The 20480-nt window shown below is 38.9% G+C and overlaps 7 protein-coding genes across 14 annotated transcripts in view; 4 read left to right on the forward strand and 3 right to left on the reverse strand.

Annotated features, from left to right (window-relative positions):
* The window catches only part of LOC104825189 (dihydrodipicolinate reductase-like protein CRR1, chloroplastic), a 2503-nt gene extending 530 nt beyond the window's left edge, over window positions 1–1973 (forward strand). Inside the window, 9 exon segments of the mRNA XM_019203902.1 lie at window positions 4–125; window positions 128–159; window positions 252–317; window positions 403–498; window positions 609–725; window positions 948–1040; window positions 1171–1275; window positions 1435–1521; window positions 1616–1973. Of these exon segments, the coding sequence (XP_019059447.1) occupies window positions 4–125; window positions 128–159; window positions 252–317; window positions 403–498; window positions 609–725; window positions 948–1040; window positions 1171–1275; window positions 1435–1521; window positions 1616–1648 (751 nt within the window). The 3' untranslated portion in view covers window positions 1649–1973.
* LOC104825190 (protein COFACTOR ASSEMBLY OF COMPLEX C SUBUNIT B CCB2, chloroplastic-like) lies at window positions 485–3640 on the reverse strand. Its single transcript, XM_019203901.1, is given in 10 exon segments — window positions 485–682; window positions 1133–1441; window positions 1575–1701; window positions 2202–2381; window positions 2504–2560; window positions 2563–2656; window positions 2773–2916; window positions 3105–3176; window positions 3264–3376; window positions 3483–3640. Coding segments are annotated over 8 exon segments (753 nt in total). The 5' UTR covers window positions 3559–3640; the 3' UTR covers window positions 485–682; window positions 1133–1441; window positions 1575–1684.
* Window positions 3641–4797: 1157 nt separating this feature from the next.
* On the forward strand, window positions 4798–5458 carry LOC109117151 (protein MEN-8). Its single transcript, XM_019203909.1, has 2 exons — window positions 4798–5153; window positions 5315–5458. The coding sequence occupies exon 1, from the start codon at window positions 4833–4835 to the stop codon at window positions 5106–5108; it is 276 nt and encodes a 91-aa protein (XP_019059454.1). The 5' UTR covers window positions 4798–4832; the 3' UTR covers window positions 5109–5153; window positions 5315–5458.
* Window positions 5459–6965: 1507 nt separating this feature from the next.
* LOC104825094 (homeobox-leucine zipper protein HDG7-like) lies at window positions 6966–11858 on the forward strand. 5 transcript variants are annotated; one of them, XM_010557355.1, is made up of 9 exons: window positions 6966–7043; window positions 8244–8476; window positions 8581–8698; window positions 8798–9430; window positions 9507–9608; window positions 9698–9910; window positions 10485–10662; window positions 10783–11150; window positions 11250–11858. In XM_010557355.1, exons 2-9 carry the CDS (start codon window positions 8253–8255, stop codon window positions 11607–11609), a joined length of 2196 nt encoding a protein of 731 aa, XP_010555657.1. In that variant the 5' UTR covers window positions 6966–7043; window positions 8244–8252; the 3' UTR covers window positions 11610–11858. The 5 variants fall into 5 exon arrangements, with proteins under 5 accessions (XP_010555657.1, XP_010555658.1, XP_010555654.1 ...); XM_010557356.2 differs by lacking the exon at window positions 6966–7043 and adding an exon at window positions 7256–7274; XM_010557352.2 differs by lacking the exon at window positions 6966–7043 and adding an exon at window positions 7495–7973.
* Window positions 11859–11879: 21 nt separating this feature from the next.
* LOC104825095 lies at window positions 11880–13470 on the reverse strand. Of its 2 annotated transcripts, XM_010557358.2 has the most exons (2): window positions 12583–13470; window positions 11880–12450 (listed from the first exon to the last, which is right to left on the reverse strand). In XM_010557358.2, exons 1-2 carry the CDS (start codon window positions 13361–13363, stop codon window positions 12014–12016), a joined length of 1218 nt encoding a protein of 405 aa, XP_010555660.1. In that variant the 5' UTR covers window positions 13364–13470; the 3' UTR covers window positions 11880–12013. The 2 variants fall into 2 exon arrangements, with proteins under 2 accessions (XP_010555660.1, XP_010555659.1); XM_010557357.2 differs by having other exon boundaries at window positions 11880–13469.
* An 873-nt stretch (window positions 13471–14343) lies between these two features.
* On the reverse strand, window positions 14344–15523 carry LOC104825097 (chromosome transmission fidelity protein 8 homolog). The gene is made up of 3 exons (XM_010557359.1): window positions 15342–15523; window positions 15019–15214; window positions 14344–14755 (listed from the first exon to the last, which is right to left on the reverse strand). The coding sequence occupies exons 1-3, from the start codon at window positions 15492–15494 to the stop codon at window positions 14715–14717; spliced, it is 390 nt and encodes a 129-aa protein (XP_010555661.1). The 5' UTR covers window positions 15495–15523; the 3' UTR covers window positions 14344–14714.
* Window positions 15524–16365: 842 nt separating this feature from the next.
* LOC104825098 (pre-mRNA cleavage factor Im 25 kDa subunit 2-like) lies at window positions 16366–19510 on the forward strand. 3 transcript variants are annotated; one of them, XM_010557361.1, is made up of 8 exons: window positions 16366–16596; window positions 17196–17241; window positions 18060–18153; window positions 18238–18311; window positions 18644–18730; window positions 18815–18925; window positions 19039–19138; window positions 19281–19510. In XM_010557361.1, exons 1-7 carry the CDS (start codon window positions 16478–16480, stop codon window positions 19108–19110), a joined length of 603 nt encoding a protein of 200 aa, XP_010555663.1. In that variant the 5' UTR covers window positions 16366–16477; the 3' UTR covers window positions 19111–19138; window positions 19281–19510. The 3 variants fall into 3 exon arrangements, with proteins under 3 accessions (XP_010555663.1, XP_010555664.1, XP_010555662.1); XM_010557362.1 differs by having other exon boundaries at window positions 19288–19510; XM_010557360.1 differs by having other exon boundaries at window positions 19039–19510.
* The last annotated feature ends 970 nt before the right edge of the window (window positions 19511–20480 follow it).

A 20480-nucleotide genomic window follows, 5' to 3' on the forward strand; every position in this document is an offset into this window, starting at 1 on the left:
AAAAGCGGCCGTAATTGCTATCACCAAGGCCAGAGGAATGGAGTTAGCAGGTGCTGTGGATACCCTTTTCGTCGGTGAAGATATCGGCAAGGTCTCTTAACGTTATCACCTCATTCTACGTGTCGTTAACTCGGGTTTTACTTAGGCTCAATCTCTCAGGTTAACATTTACTCCCAAAGTTTCTCCTTTCCCAAAAAATCTCTCTCGCGGCCCACAAATTTCGTCTAAACTGTCTACAAAAATCCCGGCAGGCTAAAGAAACGGGAGTTGTCGTTGATTTTACCGACCCGTCAACGGTCTATGAAAATGTGAAACAGGTAAAGGAACATTTTTAATGTGAAAACTCATAGAAGTAATCTACATTCTGCTATTTGTAAATGGTGTTACTTCTGAATTCATCAGGCAACAATATTTGGAATGAAGAGTGTAGTATGCATACCTCGGATTAAGCCAGAGACAGTGTCAGCATTATCTGCATTATGTGAGAAGGCAACCATGGTGAGCAGAGGGTGAGATGCTCCATTGCAGCAATTCGGTATCTTCTTCTTATTTCGCCAAGACAAGAACGTCTGCCGGTGTTTGATCTAGTTTCCCGTTCATCATGTTAGGGTTGCCTGGTGGCACCAACTCTATCCATAGGATCTATACTTCTGCAGCAGGCTGTTATAATGGCTTCCTTCCACTACAACAATGTAGAACTTGTGGAGTCAAGGGAAAATGCATCCGTATGAGAGAATGCAAATAAGATATCCTATAACGAAATCAAAGTTTGGAATGTTGATCAAAACTAGTTTAGAATCTGGAAAGGCTCCAAGGATTCGCAGGAACTGTATACTGCGTTTACTTGAATCACGGCATATAAGAAAGAAGATAATCATTTGCCACATACAAACATATGCAACTTTGACTTAGTGAACGACATATAAATTGCGTCGTTGTAAATGCAGGATCTTCCTTCTCCAGATGCTATTCAAATTGCCAACAACATTTCAAACTTCGGTCAGATCTCCAATAGGGAAGATATCGTGGCCGATGTACAGGTAAGCATGAATAAACTAGCAGAAAACTGCAGCAGTGGCTTGCTATCTAAGACAGAGTAGACCAAGATCTTTTACATGTATAATAAACTAACCTTTTAACAGAGCTGTGTTTCTGCGTTCCTTTGTCCAGGCAAGGGGTCAAGTAGTAGGAGAAGATGGGGTCCGTGTTCATAGCATGGTTCTTCCAGGACTACTACCATCGAGAACCACAGTTTACTTCTCGAGTCCAGGAGATGTAATTTAGTTTGGCATTTAAGTGTCTTGGAAGAATTAACATTGAAGAAACTATAATCTTAGAAGAACAGAACATGAATATTCTAGCTTCTATCTTAAAATACCGGGGTTGGAAATTATAGCTCGTGACAAATCTCATGGTTCAGGCTGCTGGATGCAGGTTTACACTGTCAAACATGACATAACGGATGTAAGGTCCCTAATGCCAGGCCTACTCCTTGCTATCAGAAAGGTTGTGCGTCTTAAGGTAAGAACAAAAGAAGTGAATAGCTCTCTTTCACCTATGGATCTCTCACTAACCTTGATCTGAGCAACTTTCATCGTTCCTCTCGGATTTGCAGAATTTGGTATATGGCCTGGAGAAGTTTCTTTAGGAACTTGTTGTCAATCTTCAAGATACAGATAAAAAATTACACCACATATGATCCTGCTAGCCATGAAGGAAAAAGGAGATAAGAAACGAAATGTTTGGTGATCTTTGGAGACTTCAACAAGATATGATGATACAAAGCATTTACTCTATAAGATTTGACCTCAAAGACTAGCCACATTGCTGACGAATTCGCAGCCCGGATAATAATATGCAGGTGTGATAATATTTTATAATAAATAAAAGATTTTATGGCAAATTTCACTTGAGCTTTACATTTGTATATTGCTGCATATTCCAAAACCATAGATAGCAAAATCCAAAAGTCATTGAGAAGAATGTGCAGATTCACTTATCAAATGAACTAAGAAGTTGGCTTTGCTCCCATGAATGTTTTAATAATTCATGTCCTGAATGTGCAAAGTTGGCCGCAACAGCAGCACAACATGAATACCTAAAGCCAAGTCTGGTAAATATGGTGATTGTTTGATCTAACCAAAAAGTAAGCAAAAACCTCATTTCATTTTAATTCCATCATTCCATGTGAACATTCTCACCTCTGAATTTGTTAGCTATAGCTTGAATCCAGGCTCTATCTTTGTCACTATATGCATATTCAGTAGTAGAAGCGACCATCAAAAACCCTTCCATCTTTTGTGATTCATTCATACTCTGTACAAATGGTTGCACCAGAAGAGAACGCGTCCCATCTGGAAGTATTTCCCATGAAGCAGAACCTAAAATCAAGCAGACACTATCAGTAAATTTTGAAACTTCATAGAAATGGTTGCTTTGACATATAAGAAAGCTACACCATTGAATCAGTTCAGGATTGTGAAATAGAGAATCAATAATGTACCTGAATATTGAGGGAAATAAAGTATCTCCTTCACATCCGACAAGCTGATTTCATCTACTTATTCTGAAACCGATCATGTAGTTGAGCTTTCGACATCTGAACCGGACTATTCCAATACCCACGAACGCAAAGCTCACCTTGAACTGATATCAACTGAAGAAAAACTAGGTTTAACACTTCTGTTCAACGTAAGCAAGCAACAGAAAAGCATACAACTATGAACTATGCACGAACAACAAGAGCACCAGTCCACTAGATCGAAATCATACCACAGCTATCGTACTTGTATTCCTCAGTAGAACATATGTTGCCCATGCAAGATCTTCCTTCAAAGTATCTGGAATTTTTGACGATATAATGAAAATCTGGCTCCCCTCTTCAGGCAGAGTTCTCTGTTCTGCCATTGCAGCACCCTATAAACCAACAAACACAATACCATCAACAACATCACGCAAAGAAGAAATTCTAACAATCTCAATCTCAACAAAAACTTTCCCCTTTCTCCCATAAACGATCAATCCGGGGAAACCCCAGATCATACTTTGCTCAATATAGACGGATGATAATAAAAACAATGCAGTAGGTAGTGCAATATGATTACCTTGAGGAACTTTCCAATGTACGGTATAGCTACGGAAAATGCAGCAAGTGACAGGCCCAAGGCTTCTGATCTCTGTCACCAAGCATTTAGTAACCATATGAACCCAAATCACCATTCAAACAGTAAAATTGCAAAGTTGTGGAGTTGACTACAATTTACCAGCTGAGCTTCGCTGGTAGGACCAGAACCCAAGAAGTGATTTACGAGAAGAAGCGACCCGAACCCGTAGCCGATCCATCTCGGCAGGTATGATTCGTCCAGTCCAGGAATTCCTATCGGCCGCAGACAAAAGTATCCGTACCAATCAAATTCAGCTTCAGGATACGAAATTCGAACTTTCGACGGCGGAAAAAGAAGGCCAGAGAAAGAAAGAATTACCGAAAGTGAAACGGAGAACGGAGAGATTAAGTTGCTGCTGATCATTTGTCCTCGATCGAGGAGGATCGTTCTCCATACGAGCGGAGACACGTCCGAATCTCGTCGCGATTGTGGCGCGAGATCGGAGCGCGAAACTCGGATGCAGCGAAAGATTCGTTATCGACTTCCAAATTAATACATGAATTATCTTCGGTTAAAATCATGAATTTCAAATATTTCCAAGAAAAAATTACGCTACTTTTGAAGTCATTTCCTTCTTTAGTATAAAAAAATCTAGTCAAAATCTTGAATTTCAAAGATTTCTAAAACAAAAATTACATGACATTGGAAGTCATTTCCTTCTTTAGTATTAAAAAAAAAAAATCTAGTCACCGATAAGATCACCGGTTACGACGTATCAAAATATTACCACATCATCAAGGAATTTTTAAAAAATGAAAATAAATAAAAAAAATACAGACGCATATATTACATGTATATATATATATGCTCGCACATTTATATATATACACATAAATACACGCACATATACTGATATACATATGATGAGACAATTCTTTTATTGATGAGACAAATAAATCGGATTTTTTTCCTCATGTTTTCTGATTTTTTTTTTGCTTGAGTTATTTGTATAGTTTAGAGTTTCTAATGAGGAACTTAAAATACACAATTTAGTTTTATAATTTAAGATTTTTTTAGGGTGTCAATCGGGACGGCACGGTTCCGACTCGGCTCGAACCTGCACTCGACTCGAAGGTTTCGGGCTCGGACTCGGACCGGTCCAATTTTTTTCGAACCTATATAGTTAAACCAAAAACCCAGTCCTATATATACCGAGCATGGGTCGGGCCAGGCTGGGCCGACCTATATAAACCTCTTTGTAAATCTTTTTTTTTTTTATTTATAAATATTGGACTTTCGGTCGGCCCTACTCGAATCCGAAGTTCGATTTGAGCCTGCTTCAAAAGCTCGATTTTTTTCAGAGACGAGAAACTTATATTCGAAGTCCACTAATTTTCGGGTTAGACCGGGTGGCGCTTCGCACTTCGAGCCCAAAATTTACACCCCTAGGTTTTTTATTCGGCTTCGTCCCTTTTGTTTTCTAGGATGCATTATATTCACGTAAGCTGCATGTTTGCCAAGCGCACACAACCTCCATGCATGATACGAACTCTCTCTCTCTCTCTCTCTCTCTCGCGTTTAGGTAACTCACACTCGCGGAACCCTCTTCACGTCGTGAAACATACACCTCAAGTCACGTCTATATAAAACCCTGAACCCTAGGAGAGACACACAATACTCACCACCAGAAACCCTAACAAAAAAGATTTTCTAAAAAAACTTGAAACAATGGTGACAAAGAGGGACTCGTCAAAGATTCTGATCGCTTTCGCACTGGTCCTGATAGCGGTGGGAGTGGCGGAGGGGCAGAGCTGCACGGCCGAGCTGACGAATCTGAACACGTGCGCGGAGTTCGTGGTCCCTGGAGCTGCGAACACGAACCCGAGCTCCGAGTGTTGCGGAGCTCTCCAGGCCGTACCGGTGGACTGTCTCTGCAACACAGTCCGCATCGCATCTAGGCTTCCTTCTCGCTGCAACATCCCCTCTTTCTCTTGTGGCAACTAATTGACTGATCAGATAATATACATAAACCACGTCCACCTTCCGTAGGTATGATTATAGATACTTTGATTAATATCTTTTATATAAACTAGATGTATATTCTGTGTTATTTCCCATTAAAATTTTAATTTACTAGACATTATATATGTAATATGTACATAAATGTATCACATGATAGATTTTATTATAAAAAAAAATTCCTTTGACAGGATCTGGAGGTGTTTAAGGAGTGGACGGGACAAGACGTGTCTAAGAATAAAACTGGAGTTCAGTTTAGTTTGTTTCTTTTTTTTCATGTAGCCGAATGGATAAGAAAATGAAATAAAAAAAAGGATTGTGATGATGATCAAGCGAAATAAAAAGTTGGTATTTTCATTCTTTCCAAGTTCATTATAATCCCGTTGATATATATATATATATATATATATATATATATATATATAACGTGGATATAAAATTATTTGGGATATTTATTTATTCTGAGTGATAGAAAAAAATCTATTAAAATATTGAAACTATATAGTAAAAAGGTTATCTTCCCATACAGGATAGATATAGTTGAGCCCAATGATTAGTGAATCAGTCTAAATACAACAAAAATTGTTATTTTGCGTTAAAAATGGAATAATTTATACTGTTTAGTTAGGACGATTTGATTCTATTTTTAAAGTTATAATAATGGATATAAAACATCCCACATTTTATATACATATCCAATTAAAGATATATATAGCTATAATTAACATCTTTCTTTTCTTTTTTCATTCACCAACAACATATATCTTCTTAACATCTCTAAAATTTGCATTGCCTTTTTCTATTTCTACGCAAATTTTTTATGTGAAAATTATAAAGATAAAGTATTTCTCTTCTCAAAACTATTCGCCTAGGTAAATCCTGCAATTTTCCTTTCAGAGAAGTTTTCGATAATTTTAAATTTAAAATATTTTTCTACAAAAGATGAGATATATATATATACCGTTTACAATTACATCACAAATTAGATATATACATATATATTTCTACTAAAGTCTTGAGCACTAAATTAATATGTTTGGAAAAAGAATTTAAAATATTGAAGCACACAAAAATAGATATTAATAAAATAGAAAATACAGTTTAGATATGAAAATGTATTCTTTCTCAATTCTATCATCTATAGTATAAAAAAGCAAATAATTAACAAAACTGTTTTGCAGTAAATACGAAGAGATTAAAGGAAAGACAGTTGTTTTGTCCTTAAGAAATTTAGGTTCTTCTTATAAAAAAAAACATTCAAAATATATGGTGTAAAGAAAAATTAATAATTACCATCCTTAGAGCAACCCAAAATCTGTCCGAATATGGGAAAAATTGATTGCAAGGGTAAAAAAATTCCATAGGAAAAATTGATTGACCCTCTTTTCTTTTTCGGAAGTAATAAAAAAACCGCCTTTCCGTACACAGATTTATCATTCGTAATTGTAAGGAATTGGATTCAATATGCCCTTGTTTTTTTATATATTTTTTTTAAAAAAAACCAAAAATTAAATATAATTTTTTTTGTGTGCTTAGAAATCAAATATGATCAACTGATTGCTCTCTTCTCAATGAATAAGCATTGTATCAACTTTTGTTTTTAATTGTTGTTGTTATTATTTAGTTTTTTAAAATTATATCGCGAGTGTCCGACAAGCGCGAACTTTGCGCGTGGGAAGAAGACCGCCGGCGGATATCTCGAACTCGGGTCTTGGAGCGAGCGGGCCCCACTCTTCTCTCTCTCTCTCTCTTGGATTGCCACTAAAAATGGCGTTCTGAGTTGTTTTTGTCAAGAAAGAAATGTATATATAAGTGTATATACGCACACTCAAATACACGGCCATTCGTATATAAACAGCGTATAAAAGACGAACCCTTTTGACAAGGCTCTCTGTTTTGTCTCCGGGAAGAGAGCCGTTTGTAAGTCAAGCTTATATAATATTAAAATGATTCGGTATCTGTGTGAATGTATGCGTGTGTGTATAGATTTACGGCACAACTGTACAAGCATGTGCATTCCGTGTGGAGCGATCTCTGTCCGTCGATCTTTTGCTAAATTCCACCATTGTATCATGTCTTCTTCTTCTTCTACTTAAATAGATCTCCAGTGTAGTGATGCTTCCGTTTCAAGATAATCTCGATCTGAAAAAGGTTTATCATTTTCATGGTGATGAACCCATTGTTTACATTTGATTTCACAGTGACCCCATTATTAACGAACTGTGATAAAGTATATTTCTTTGATTATAGAGTGTCAACTGGGCCCTTTTGGGTATCTGGGTTTGTGGAAAAAAGTTAAAATAGCCTCTCTCCTTTTTGAGATCTTGATTCGCTCGAATCTTTTACCTCAGTGAATGTCTTTTTCTTCTTCTTCCTCCTCCTTTTTTGTCTTCTTGGAGATACTGACAAGAAACCAACTTGGTCAAATCCGAAGCTTTTGCGTTCTGGGTCTCGACGAAAATTAGGGTTTCCTTTTTGTCCCCCCCCCCTCTCTCTCTCTCTCTGAAATCTACTTTGGAAAGGGAGAAAATTTGGGGTTAGAAGGTCAACGAGAATAGCCTGAAATTTTGGGGGCTTTCTTTGTCATGTTCCTTAATTTCTCTCTCTCTCTCTCTCTCTCTCTCTCTCTCTCTCTCTCTCTCTCCCTCATCTGACAGAAGCATTTCTTCTGGAGAGAATCAGAGGTTTCTGGATGAAGGGATGAGTGACATTGTATTTGAAAAGGGAGACCTTTCTCCTTCTTCCTGCTCCCAATCCACAAATACACCAGAAAAGATACCATTTTTTTTTTCTGGGCATTGCTTGAAACGTGAGAAACTTGATAAACAAGCAAAGGGAATCAAATATAAGGTAAAATATAGAGGAACATTAAAGAACAAAACCCACACCTTCAGACACCAAATCGTCTCTCTCTCTCCTTCCCTCGTCTATTTGTGATGATGAGTTTTGAGGGTCTGAACTGTAGTAATAGTTCGGCTGTGGTTTCAGCAACTATGCCGAGTTCTATCGTTTCACTTCCCTCTGTATGTTCCTTTTGATTCGGTGGGTTTGTTGCACTGTTAGATTTCTGGGAGAAGGTATTTCTTTTCGTAACTCGTGGCAGCGTCTGGTTTGTTGCAGAAAGGGAAAATGAACGGGCATGGTGATATTGGTCTGTGCGGGGAGATTTTCGATCCGACCTTTCTGGAGAGAATCAGAGACGACGAGTATGAGAACAGGTCAGGAAGCGACAACCTCGGTTCAGTGTCTGCTGATGATCAAGAGGCAGGAGGAGGACAAGAACATCACCACCCGAAGAAGAAGAAGAAGAAATACCACAGACACTCTCCTTACCAGATTCAAGAACTCGAATCGTAAATCGTTTCTGCTGTTTTGAGTTTTCAGAGCTTTGATTGGATTCAGGGCATTGGTTAATTCACAAAAAAGGTTGTGACTTTTTTCGATTTCGGGTGTGTAGTCTCTTCAAGGAGTGTCCTCATCCTGATGAAAAACAAAGGCTGGAACTTAGCCGAAGGCTCGGCCTGGAGGGTAACCAGATCAAGTTCTGGTTTCAGAACAGAAGAACTCAAATGAAGGTACTACTAACTACTGATTAGCCTTTCTTCTGCTCTTCGATCTTGACAAGATCATCTTGTAGCATTTGTCATTCACCGTAGTTTTTTTCTCTCGATCAGACGCAGCTTGAACGCCATGAGAATGCGATTCTGAGAGAAGAGAATGAGAAGCTGATTGCGGAGAACAATTTGCTGAAAGTGGCGATGAGAAGTCCTATGTGCAATGTTTGTGGCGGGCCAGCTGTTCCGGGTGAAGTTACATTCGAGCAGCAGAATCTTGGAATCGAGAATGCGAGATTGAAAGACGAACTATCCCGGGTTTGCGGTTTGGCAAACAAGTTCCTCGTCGGACCAGTTTCTGCCTTGGCCGGTCCATTCCCTCGGCCATCTGTCTTAGATGCCTTGTATTCGGGATTTCCAGTGGGAAGAACTGGTGGAACTGGCATTGATTTCAGCGATGGACCGGCTCCAATCAAACCCGAGGTTGGAAATGAACTGATGTACGAGAGATCAATGTTTATCGATCTTGCCTTGGCGGCCATGGATGAGCTGATTAAGCTGGCAGATTCAAACTATCCACTTTGGATCAAATACCCGAACAGCGAGAAAGAGGCGCTGAACCATGATGAATATAGAAGGGTTTTCTCTGGCACGAGCTGTATAACCTCTGCAGGGTTTGTAGCCGAGGCTTCAAGGGAAACCGGTTTGGTTCTCAGCAACAGCTTGGCTCTGGTCGAGACACTGATGGATGCGGTATGACCCGATAAAGATTTGTTCAATAGCGAAACCAAGCAAAGATTTTGTTAACATTTTTTTAACGTTTTCGCAGAACCGGTGGACAGAGATGTTCGAGTCGATCGTGGCTACAGCGTCGACCATCAAAGTGATATCGAGCGGTACTGGTGGAACCATGGACGGTTGGCTTCAACTGGTGCGTTTCTCGATCGGTTACCCTTTTATAGATATATATTCTTGCCGATATCGGGTATGAACGGAACCGACTTTTTCTTTTCCGGGCAGATGAGAGCAGAGTTTCAAGTGATATCGCCATTAGTTCCAACCAGACAAGTGAAGTATCTTAGATACTGCAAGCAACAGGAAGAGGGTTTATGGGCAGTGGTTGATGTTTCTTCCGACATTAACGGAGAAGATCCGAACTTGCAGTCTTATGTTGGCTGTAGGAGGCTCCCTTCAGGCTGCATTATACAGGACATCGGAAATGGCTGTTCCAAGGTAATTCCGAACCTGTAACTCGTTCCGCTTCTTCATAGTTTGTTTTCTCGAGCTTATTTGCACATAAGCGAGGTTTAGAATCCGGCCTAGAACCCCTAGTTTGGGTCATAGCTGGTAGGGCTGGACACGGATCGGCTCTCCAAGTTTTCCGGTGTACATGATCTCGGGGCTCGTATCCCTTGGGTTTTGTCTGTCGGATTTACCCGATGGATTGGATATCCGCTTCTATGTAGTTTGTTTTCTCGAGCTTATTTGCACCTGACCGAGGTTTGTAGAATCAGAGCTAGACCTCTAGTTTGACTCATGATTAGTTGGTAGGGGTAGACATGGGTCGGATATTTTTTCCAGTGTACATGATCTCGGTCTGATCTCCCTCGGGTTTCTCGGTCGGACTATCCGACGGGTCAATACCCGTTTCGGTTCGGTTTGGGTTTCTAGATTCCACATCAGCCTGAACTTGTCGTACGTTTCTGTATCGATAAAATCTTGATGGCCGTATAATATTTCATAGTCTTGGCTCGTGATTAGTTGGTTCAATCCTGTTTAAGTTTTATGAAAAACAAAAAACTTGCAGGTTACATGGGTGGAACACTCGGAGTATGACGAGAGTAACGTTCACCGACTTTTCCGACCATTGCTCAGCTCGGGCCGTGGTTTCGGGGCGGAAAGATGGCTCGTCACTCTTCAGAGGCAATGCGAGAGCTTCCAGACGATTCTGTCTTCTCTCGATGATCCTATCGACAATCACACAGGTCGCTCTTTCCCCCTCTTCTCCTGCTCGAAACCCTATAATTAACGTTTGTTAAAAAGCTCGGGCTGAGATCTTCCGAGAACCCCGAAAATGAATTGAGAGATTGTGGCGTTTTGGATAGGTTTGTCGCCAGCGGGAGAGAAGAGCATACTGAAGCTAGCGCAGCGGATGGCGGTCAACTTCTATGCGGGCATCTCGAGATCGTCGGTACGGAAGTGGGACAAGCTTCTCGTGGCGAATGTAGGCGAAGACATGAGGATACGGACCCGGAAGAACCTGATCGACCCAGGAGAGCCCTCGGGCATCGTTCTTAGCGCTGCAACGTCGGTCTGGCTTCCCCTGGATCCGTGGAGGCTCTTCGACTTCCTCCGCGACCCGAAATGCCGAAACCAGTGGGATATTTTGTCGAACGGAAGCTCGATGCAGGAGATGATCCGCTTACCAAAGGGACAACATCAAGGAAACTGCGTCTCTGTTCTCCGTACTTCTGTGAGTAAATCCAACTAAGTTCTTGGTTTAAGCGATTCCCATGGAAACAAAGAAATGGTGTCTTACCTGTTTGAGGTAAAAATTGAACTTTTTGTGCAGGGGATAGATCAAGCCGAAAGCACTATGCTGATCCTGCAAGAGACTTGGACCGACGCCTCGGGTTCCCTGGTGATGTACGCTCCCGTCGACGTCTCGTCGATGAATGTGGTCATGAACGGTGGGGATTCGGCTTACGTCGCTCTTCTTCCATCTGGGTTCTCGATATTACCCGACGATGGGGGAATGATGAAGCCCGAGAGCGATGGGTTCGGCGGCGGCGGAAGCGGATGTCTCCTGTCTATCGGGTTTCAGATACTGGTGAACAGTTTACCGAACGCCAGGTTCAACGTGGAATCGGTCGGCACAGTGAACAACCTCATCTCTTGCACCATTGACAAGATCAAAGCTGCTCTTCAGTAGCTATCACTTTAGCTAAAAAGGGTATAGGAGAACAACAGAAGAAGAGGGATCTTCCGAGTCGAGATGGCTGATTCCCGAGTCAAGAACGAACCATGGGTGTTTTTTTCCCTTTAGGTTACGGTTTTTCCGTTCTGTTATTTGTCTGAAACTTGTGATGGTTCGGGCATTGACTCGTTCTCGGATGCCATTCTCCCGGTCATGTCCCCTCGGACGTTTTGGCAAAAAAACAGTTAATGTTCCTGCTTTTAATTCTCTTCCAGAAGACAAAACAATACCAAAACCTTAAACTGATTCTGAGTATAACATACAAACATACCGAGAAAACTACATTCCGCAAAACTGATTGTCCTGTTACAGGGAATATACCGACCCGAAAAACCTCGGGGAAGCCCAAAAGTATCGTCTCAAGAGACATACAAGACACCACGGCGGTAGAATACAAGGCTAGCTGAAGCAAGCACCGACCAAATAAAGAGAACCCACCAAGACATTAACAAACCTACTTGTCGAAAGAAGTCACCACAAGGCAAAGAACCGCATACCAGTCGGGATATGAAGAAAGAGCTCAGATCGATCTGAGACAGGCCGAGGAAGACGAGCACCAGAACAGATGGAGCTAAGAACTGCAGAGCCACGAGGCATAAGAAGTGGTTGTGCAAGAACATTTTCGCCCGGCTGAAATCCAAATCGGGAACCTTGCTTCCATGTAATCTCTGGTACCACGATAAGACGGCTTCGTTCAAGAACATCTGCAGGTTGGGACGGACAGCCAAAGCTTGCAAGAAACCCGACAAGAACAAGCATAAAACCCGAAACTTGGCGAAATCTTCCATTGGCATACCTACGTTACCGACAAAACCGATAATGCTAGTTGTGTCAAGGTTCTTTTTCACTAGAATCTCTGTCAACGGCTTAATCCAAAGCAGCGAAGTGAAAGCCGAAGCTATGTAGTTCGCGTAGAGAATCATTCTACCTAACCATCCGCATGAAATCATCGACAAATTTGACCGGATTTGATCTGTTCCGACCCAGAATGACCGCGCACTTCGCCCAGCGGGCATGTAGAGAAAACCGGAGATGCAAGCCATTGAAACCGAGATGAATATGCACCAGAATCCATCAACTGAACCCAAATTGAAATCGAATCCATTCGGGAAAATGCCAGCACTGATCACGATCCCAAAAACAAACCCTAGACCCCCGAAAATCAAGCTCAATCTCTTCTCAGACTTCTTTGACGCAGATCGCTCGAGCGAAATTCTAGCTAGAGCAGCAAGCACCTTACACAGAGCCACAAATCCGAGAACAAGCGGAACCATCAACCCATTCGCCAGAGCTATATTGTCGTCTCCTACACCTAAGTATTTGTGTAGCAGAAGACAGGAAACAGCTAAGAAGGACAAAACGAAACAGTTTTTGTACTCGTTGTAATAAAGCCGAGATCTGAGGTGGTCCTCGTCGAGCTTGATCCGGAAGATCTGGGCATTGCTCTCGTCGAACTCGAACTTGTCCTTAGATCTGTTCCTCCTCTTGAGCTCTACATTGGCTTTCGGATCATCAGATGGCCGTCGAATGGCGGCTTTGATTCCACCGCCGCCGGTGTTGTTTTGGCCGAGATTCTCCGGTTGGACGTAGGTGCAGAGGCCGTGGAGGAAGACGACGGGAATCCTGAGAAATGCGAGGATTAGGGTTAAGAAGATTGGGGCAAGGATTTGGAGTATGAGATTCCTATGGATTGTGATGAACTCGATCATTGTTCTGTTACTCTGTTTCTCTGTCAGGTCGAAGATTGAATCGTGTGTTCGCCGGAGGTAATCTCTGGTTTGGTCCGAGAATTTGGATTCTCCGTGCGGGTCGAACGGGCCCAAGATGGGCTTTAAATTGTATTCACGAGAGAAATTAGATGATATAACCGATCCAAATCAATAATATAAAATTTGAATATAATAATAATAATAATAATAGTAATAGTAATAATAAGAATAAGAATAAGAATAAGAATTAAAGAGATAAAAAAAACTCGAATATAAATAAAATACAAAATTAACCAAAACATTGAATAAAATATTTTATAAAAATTAAATATTTTTCTAAAACTAATAATAATAATAATAATAATTATTGTATAGCATAAGAATTAAAGAGATAAAAAAACTCGAATATAAATAAAATACAAAATTAACAAAAACATTGAATAAAATATTTTTCTAAAACTAATTACTAAATCCGAAAATTACCAAATTAATCGGGAACAAAACTAAAATATCAATTGTTGTTATCATAGTTTCAATTATACATTCAAATTCTCCAATGTAAGACGCTGATATTTTCTAATCCGACCATCCATATAGGTGCGGGCATTTCGGTTTTCCAAAATCAAAATAATAGACTAACGTATTATAACCATAGAAATTAAAAGATCAAATTTTTATGATTTTTTAAATATGAAAATCCAAATTTTAATCGAATATAAAAAATAAAAAAAATCTATAAAAAATACATGAACTCTACAAAATGTGAAAAAAATACAAACTTTTAATTTGATAAATAAATACACAAATATTGAAAAGAGAATAAAATCATCCATAGCATAATTAAATATTTTTTGATACATTTTAATATTTGATGTATTTATTTGTCAAATAAAAAAATTGATATTTTTGTATATTTTTATTAAATGTTTCCTAGAAGTAATTAAAAAATATAAAAAATGAAAAAATTTATCAATTAAAACTGAATCAACCTAATCCCATGTTTGAAGCTGCATCTTTGCTTTGGATCTACAGAAATTTGATGAAAGGGTTTTACATGTTTGAAGCTGCACTCACAGAGACAGTCACAAACTACCAAGTAATTCAAATCCAATGGTCGGTTTGCAAGCGAGGAACTAAGGGTAAAGATACACACGGATCAGACAGAAACCACCATTCTAATGTCTTCAGCTATGAGTGGATGAAAAACCAAGCTCTTGCATCATTTTGGCCATACAACACAGAATTCCCATGGAGGCAATGATTTGATCTAAGCAGTAGTTCCCCATCGCACAGTGAACAGTTACATGTTGAGACAACAACTCCCAAGTAAGCAGACCTGAGAGGTTTCTGTCTATGGTCTGCTCCCAATCTCTTTTGCAGGTTGCTGTGCTCCTGAAACAAGAAAATTGAAAATGACCCAGAAGCATTAAGACGTATCTTAAGCTAAAATCTCCCAGAAATCATCCTAAAGTCTCAAGCTTTGGCCCTTTATCATCCTGGAGATGGGGCAAATGAACTGAACCGATCCGAATAAAAGTGTAGTGGAAGCATTGTACCATATAACAATGAACCAAAACATTGAATCATGATGTGTTTCAGCTGTAGAGATATGCCAATGGTATAGGACAAGAACACGAAGAAGTAAGTGCTCGTACCAGAAATCAGGGGTTTAGGTCTGGTCTTGAACAAGATCTTGCTCCTTATTATCCCTGCAACTTCAAGTTCTACCCCTGTTTTCGATGGATCTCCATCCGTACACTTCCGTACCTTCTTCAGAACCAGCAAAGGCTTCTTCAGAGTCACCCTCGAACCTGTCAGTTCATGGTACCCGATGGTGAAAGTGTACGTTTCCTGCGACAAAACCCGCAATCTCCAAATGATACATACACATATACAATACATAACTGCTCAAGCCGATATCATCGATTAACTGATCGATTGTCATGTTTGTGCGAGTATGACGAATCCGAAATGAAACCTGGGATGAATCCGAGCGACAGAGATGGCCGATCTCCAGATTCTGGAGGGATCCATGGAATGAAGGTTGAGTTTCGATGACGCCTTGGATTTCCACGATCGCCCACTCTCCGCACTTCTCTTCTTCGCAACCGCACTTGACCCTAATCTCCATTGCCTATCCTTCTTCTTCTTCTTCTTCCTCGCCCAGGAACGGAGAAGATATGCATACATTTGCAATGCGCATATATATCAGAGTTAGGAATTGTGGCGGGAAATATTGAGATCGTTGGCGGGCTTTTTCCGGTTCGGTATGCTCTCACTCCAAATCAAACAATAAATAAACGCATAATTTCTGTCGTTTGGTTCAGTGGTATCGATAACCGGTTCGGTTCTCAACCCGAAATTGCAGAAATCAAACAATAAAATAAAACCCATAATTTCTGCAATTCAGAATCTCATTATTTTTATTTTGTGTTTTTATGCTGCTAAATTATATCTGTTTATATTTAAAAAATAAAAATAAAAAAGTGTTATGTTCGGGCTGGCGTTTTATTATCTGAGAATATTTAGCTCTTTGTTTTCATATTTTAAATGACGGAAAATACCAAAAAGTATCCAGATTTTACTTAAATTGTAAGTTAAAATGTAAATTTTAAATCTAACAAAAAATGTAAAAACAATTGTATTCAAAATAAATATTTCATATTTAAAATTGCGACAAAATCTCGATTAACTATTAATATCGTGATAAAACCATCATCCGAAATTGACATAACAAATCAAAAAAATAATATACGTACATCACGATGACAAATTTAAAAAAGAAAAATCACAAAAATATATGTACACAGATTCACACACACACACACACATATATATATATACACACTATATATATACATCTAATGATCTAAATTATCAACGAAATTTAATGGATAGTTCTTGAGGAAAAATCAATGAAAAGCCCAGCCCATTAATCAGGCCCATGTAGCCCAAAACAAAATCAAACACTGATAAAATTTTGACCACAAGGCCGTAAATTCTAGAAAAGCTCCGGAGTAAATTCTCTGCCGGAATCACTCCTGCTATTTTCTCCGTCGTCTCCGCCGCCGAGCGTAACCTGAGAGAGAGAGATTTCCTCAGAGGTAGAGAGAGATGGTGTTGTCTCCGGTGGTGAACACGTACCCTCTTTCGAACTACAGCTTCGGAACTAAGGAGCCAAAGCTGGAGAAGGACACTTCCGTCGCCGATCGGCTCGCTCGTATGAAAGTCAAGTACGATCTCTTCTCGATGTCCCTGTTCTCTTCCTCCTTTTTTGGTTGCAATGTTCGGGAAACGATGTCAGAATGAAACCCTAGGAATATATGTTCCTTCTTCCTTTGGATGCTTTTTGCGCAAGATTGAATCACGATCTCGCTGACCTTGTTCGAAATTTGCGTACATTAGAGGTAAATCTGTGTAGTGGGATTTTCGAATTTGCCAGTCTTTTGTCATATGCAACCGTTTAGGGAGGAAGCTCGTGACCAGTGCTGTGCTGCTCTTTTTCTTCCGGATCTTGCTTGTCTTCTGTTTTATGTTTCTGTACCTTTAATCTTCTGGGTTTGCACTAAATTCCATACTTATAGCTATTTTTGGCACAATGAGGTGATGTTTTTCATTCATTAACTTTAAATCGACAATAATATCTTAGTTGTTAGAACAAGTTTAACAAAAGAGGTCTTCTTGTAGTTGTTGGGGTAATTGCTAAGTTCATCTTCAAAGTTTCAAGCTTGGCTTTGAAGAAAATGGCTTCTAAGCTTAGCGTTTATTATTTGACCACTGGAGACTGAATGTTCTGTCAATCTCTTCATTGTTTGCTAATGGTGTGGCATAGCTATATGAAGGAAGGCATGAGGACTAGCGTTGAAGGGATTCTACTGGTATGCTATTTCTCTTCCTGTTTGAACTGTCGATTTTACGGTTGGCAAATCCTTATGAATGTCTTCCCGGTCATGTATCGTTGTATCTAGGTAGGACATGTATGCAAAATTAATATCGGTTATGCAGGAATCTGGTTCATTATTTGTATAACTGTATCTTCACATTCAATGCATCATTCTTTTTTCGTGTAAAATGAAATGCATGTTTTGTAGTTTTGTTCTGGAGGAGAATGTTCAGTAATGTACATTGTGAGCAATCTGTCTCAAGAAACATAACATGACACGAAAGGGTCTATGATAATTTATCAGTGTCATATGTGTGACGTGTCCTTCCTAGTTTTCATCGTCTCCAATTCAGTTTTGTAGCAGTTGAATCAACACAAGCTCTCATCTTTTAAATGAATTGAAATGAACAAACAAGACCACTAGTTTTGCAGATTCGACGGATTTGAGTTGAAATCCAGATATATGAGCTATTCACACAGCATGCAATATTTTTTAGGTATGGAATCTCGTTGTTTATGGGTGTTTTCTTCAAGGGCTCTTAAACCTGTTGAATAAGGGAGTCCATACTGTCCTTGTTCGATTTTTCCATGTTAGTCCATGAAACATTTACTTCTTTTTTGAAGTTGCAATGTCCTGGGGACATAATATATGATTGGTTTTTTGTCCTACGTTGGCTTATGTTGTCAATCATTTCATTGCCCGGATGAATAAATAATGTCAGTTCATTTCCTTCAAATTGGTAACGCATACGTTGAAATCCTTATTCATTTCAGCCCCATTTACGTTGAAATCCGTGTCGATTCACCTTGCAGGTGCAAGAGCACAACCATCCTCACATACTTCTCCTTCAAATTGGTAACACATTCTGCAAACTTCCTGGTGGACGTTTGAAGCCAGGAGAAAATGGTATCATTCTTCCCAAGTAATTTCACCCACTGGTGTAGTTTTGTTCTTTTTGTTCACATTTCGGTGTGTTTTTTTTTGTGTCAGAAATTGAGGGCTTGAAAAGAAAGTTAGCAAGTAAGCTTGGAGCTAACTCGCCCAATCTTGTGCCTGATTGGAAGGTACTATCCTGGTTTCATGAGTAGATTTCTCGGTCGATAGACAGCTTAAAAAGCTTAGGGTAGATGATAATAGCTCTAAACGTAAAATTTGATACGATTTGTCTTCCATAACTTTGTTGATAAGGAATTCATACCCAGAAAATGGGAAGAATCTAGTGTTCTGCCAGGAATTCTCCCTACAGCTTTGTCTTCTTCAATGCCACTTTTTGGGCAATGCCTAGACATGCCAGTGATAAGGGAATTCATTTCAGGAAGAAGGATTCACTCTTAAGATTTCTCATGAGCCATGATTGATCTACATCTTCTTTCTTTACATGTGTTTCCCCTTACAGGTAGGTGAATGTGTGGCTACATGGTGGCGTCCAAACTTCGAGACCATGATGTATCCTTATTGCCCTCCTCATATCACGAAGCCGAAGGTCAGATTTATACTCTCTTTTTTGCAAGTTAGGTAAAGAGATTTATGATCTACTCAACTTTCTCGTTTTTTCGGGGATCAACAGGAATGCAAGAGACTCTTCATAGTTCACCTGTCCGAGAAAGAGTACTTTGCTGTGCCCAAAAACTTGAAACTCTTGGCTGTCCCGTTGTTCGAACTCTATGACAACGTTCAGGTCTTGATCATCTTTTGGCGATTACCCGTCTTTTCTCTAGAACCCATGGTTTATTATGTGATTTTCTTTGGTATTTCTCTGATTTCTAACTGTTGGATCCCCCGTTGCAACAGCGATATGGACCGGTAATATCGACCATTCCTCAACAGCTCTCAAGATTCCATTTCAACATGATTAGTTCTTGAGCTTCACCAGTTTCAGAGATCAAACTCGGTAAGGGTACTCGAGTTTTTTTTTTCCGGGTTTCATTAGATCAGTTTTAAGGTTTAAGCCATTTGTCATACCAAACCAAACGAGTAGGAGATTTGATTAAAAGACAGACGCCACCATGTTTGAAACACTTTCTCTGACTTAGGGCTCAGGTTCGGAAAATAGACATTGTGGACACTCTGTGTTCCGCTCCATTGTTTGGGATTTTGCGACTCCGGTGTGCAAGTAGAAAGCTATTTTATTTTTATGGATTGTGTTTCTTTTCTTTGAATATAATTTTGTAGGGTTTATTATAGCATTTAATTTCCAAATTCAGAAGATCGGGTATGTAAGGATTAAAAAATGGATTTCTATTGTAATTTTTTTATTTATGAAGTATAAGATGTTAAATTTATAGGGTTGATAGGAGTTTGAATTTATGAATTTATAGTAAATGGATATAATTTATAGGGTTTATAGAAAAAAGAATGCAATTCGAATATATGAATTTGTAGTGAATGAATATAATTTATAAGGTTTATAGAAACTAGTTTTGGAAAGTTGATTTAATAAAATTTGGATTTAAGCTATAGATTTGATTCATGCAGTACATGAAGTTGAGTTTATATGATTTATAGAAATTTCAATTTGTGAATTTTTAGTGAATGAATATAATTTATAAGGTTTATGGAAATTAGATCTGAACCATCTGATAATTAAGAAAATCGGAGTATGTAGATTTTAAAAAATCGGTTTTAAATTATGAATCTAAATTTATGAAATATGACAAGTTGAATTTATAGAATTATTTTTTCAATCGAATCCAAAATATATATAACTCATAATTAGTTTAGGAAATATAATATTCCAACAACGCTATAATGTTTGTCCGTCCACTTGTCGGTGTTAGGCGTAGGTTTATTTTTATTATATGATTAAGAAAAATCAAAATGAGATTTTTACTATTATTATAAGAATCATGGGACCAACTGTAAATACTTTGTTTCGGGTTTGCAGCAGCCAATGAGAAGTCAGTGTTGACTTTTAATTAATTACCAATATAACACTAACTTAAATACATTTTAATTATTCAAAATTCTAGATTTGAGTGATTTTCTGTTCATGTTCTTGATCTCATTTGTCAGCACAAGCTTTTTATAAGCCTTTTGATGATAAATATTGTTTAAATATGGGATGATTCTTTACTATGATTTAATTCAACTATTTTGTTTCTCATTGTGTATTTGATTCGATTTGGATTCAAATTAGATATTAAAATTTATTTTAAAAAATCGTTTTCAATTCACTTTTAAAATGATATATATATATATATATATATATATAAGCATTGTACCATATAACAATG

The sequence above is a fragment of the Tarenaya hassleriana genome, unplaced genomic scaffold (genome assembly GCF_000463585.1).
Source record: "Tarenaya hassleriana unplaced genomic scaffold, ASM46358v1 Cleome42, whole genome shotgun sequence".
Lineage (NCBI taxonomy): Eukaryota > Viridiplantae > Streptophyta > Magnoliopsida > Brassicales > Cleomaceae > Tarenaya > Tarenaya hassleriana.

Bases quoted from the DNA above. Each gene is read 5' to 3' on its own strand.
- LOC109117151 (XM_019203909.1), top strand. From the start codon at position 4,833: ATGGTGACAAAGAGGGACTCGTCAAAGATTCTGATCGCTTTCGCACTG.
- LOC104825097 (XM_010557359.1), bottom strand. From the start codon at position 15,494: ATGGAGATTAGGGTCAAGTGCGGTTGCGAAGAAGAGAAGTGCGGAGAG. The intron at 15,215-15,341 runs GTTTCATTTCGG...GTTTTGTCGCAG, and splicing joins GTCGCTCGGATTCATCCCAG to GAAACGTACACTTTCACCAT. The intron at 14,756-15,018 runs GTACGAGCACTT...TTCTTGTTTCAG, and splicing joins ACCTAAACCCCTGATTTCTG to GAGCACAGCAACCTGCAAAA.
- LOC104825095 (XM_010557357.2), bottom strand. From the start codon at position 13,363: ATGATCGAGTTCATCACAATCCATAGGAATCTCATACTCCAAATCCTT.
- LOC104825098 (XM_010557360.1), top strand. From the start codon at position 16,478: ATGGTGTTGTCTCCGGTGGTGAACACGTACCCTCTTTCGAACTACAGC. The intron at 17,242-18,059 runs GTATGCTATTTC...TTCACCTTGCAG, and splicing joins GCGTTGAAGGGATTCTACTG to GTGCAAGAGCACAACCATCC. The intron at 18,154-18,237 runs GTATCATTCTTC...TTTTTGTGTCAG, and splicing joins TTTGAAGCCAGGAGAAAATG to AAATTGAGGGCTTGAAAAGA.
- LOC104825094 (XM_010557352.2), top strand. From the start codon at position 7,824: ATGAGTGACATTGTATTTGAAAAGGGAGACCTTTCTCCTTCTTCCTGC. The intron at 9,609-9,697 runs GTGCGTTTCTCG...TTTTCCGGGCAG, and splicing joins TGGACGGTTGGCTTCAACTG to ATGAGAGCAGAGTTTCAAGT. The intron at 11,151-11,249 runs GTGAGTAAATCC...CTTTTTGTGCAG, and splicing joins TCTCTGTTCTCCGTACTTCT to GGGATAGATCAAGCCGAAAG.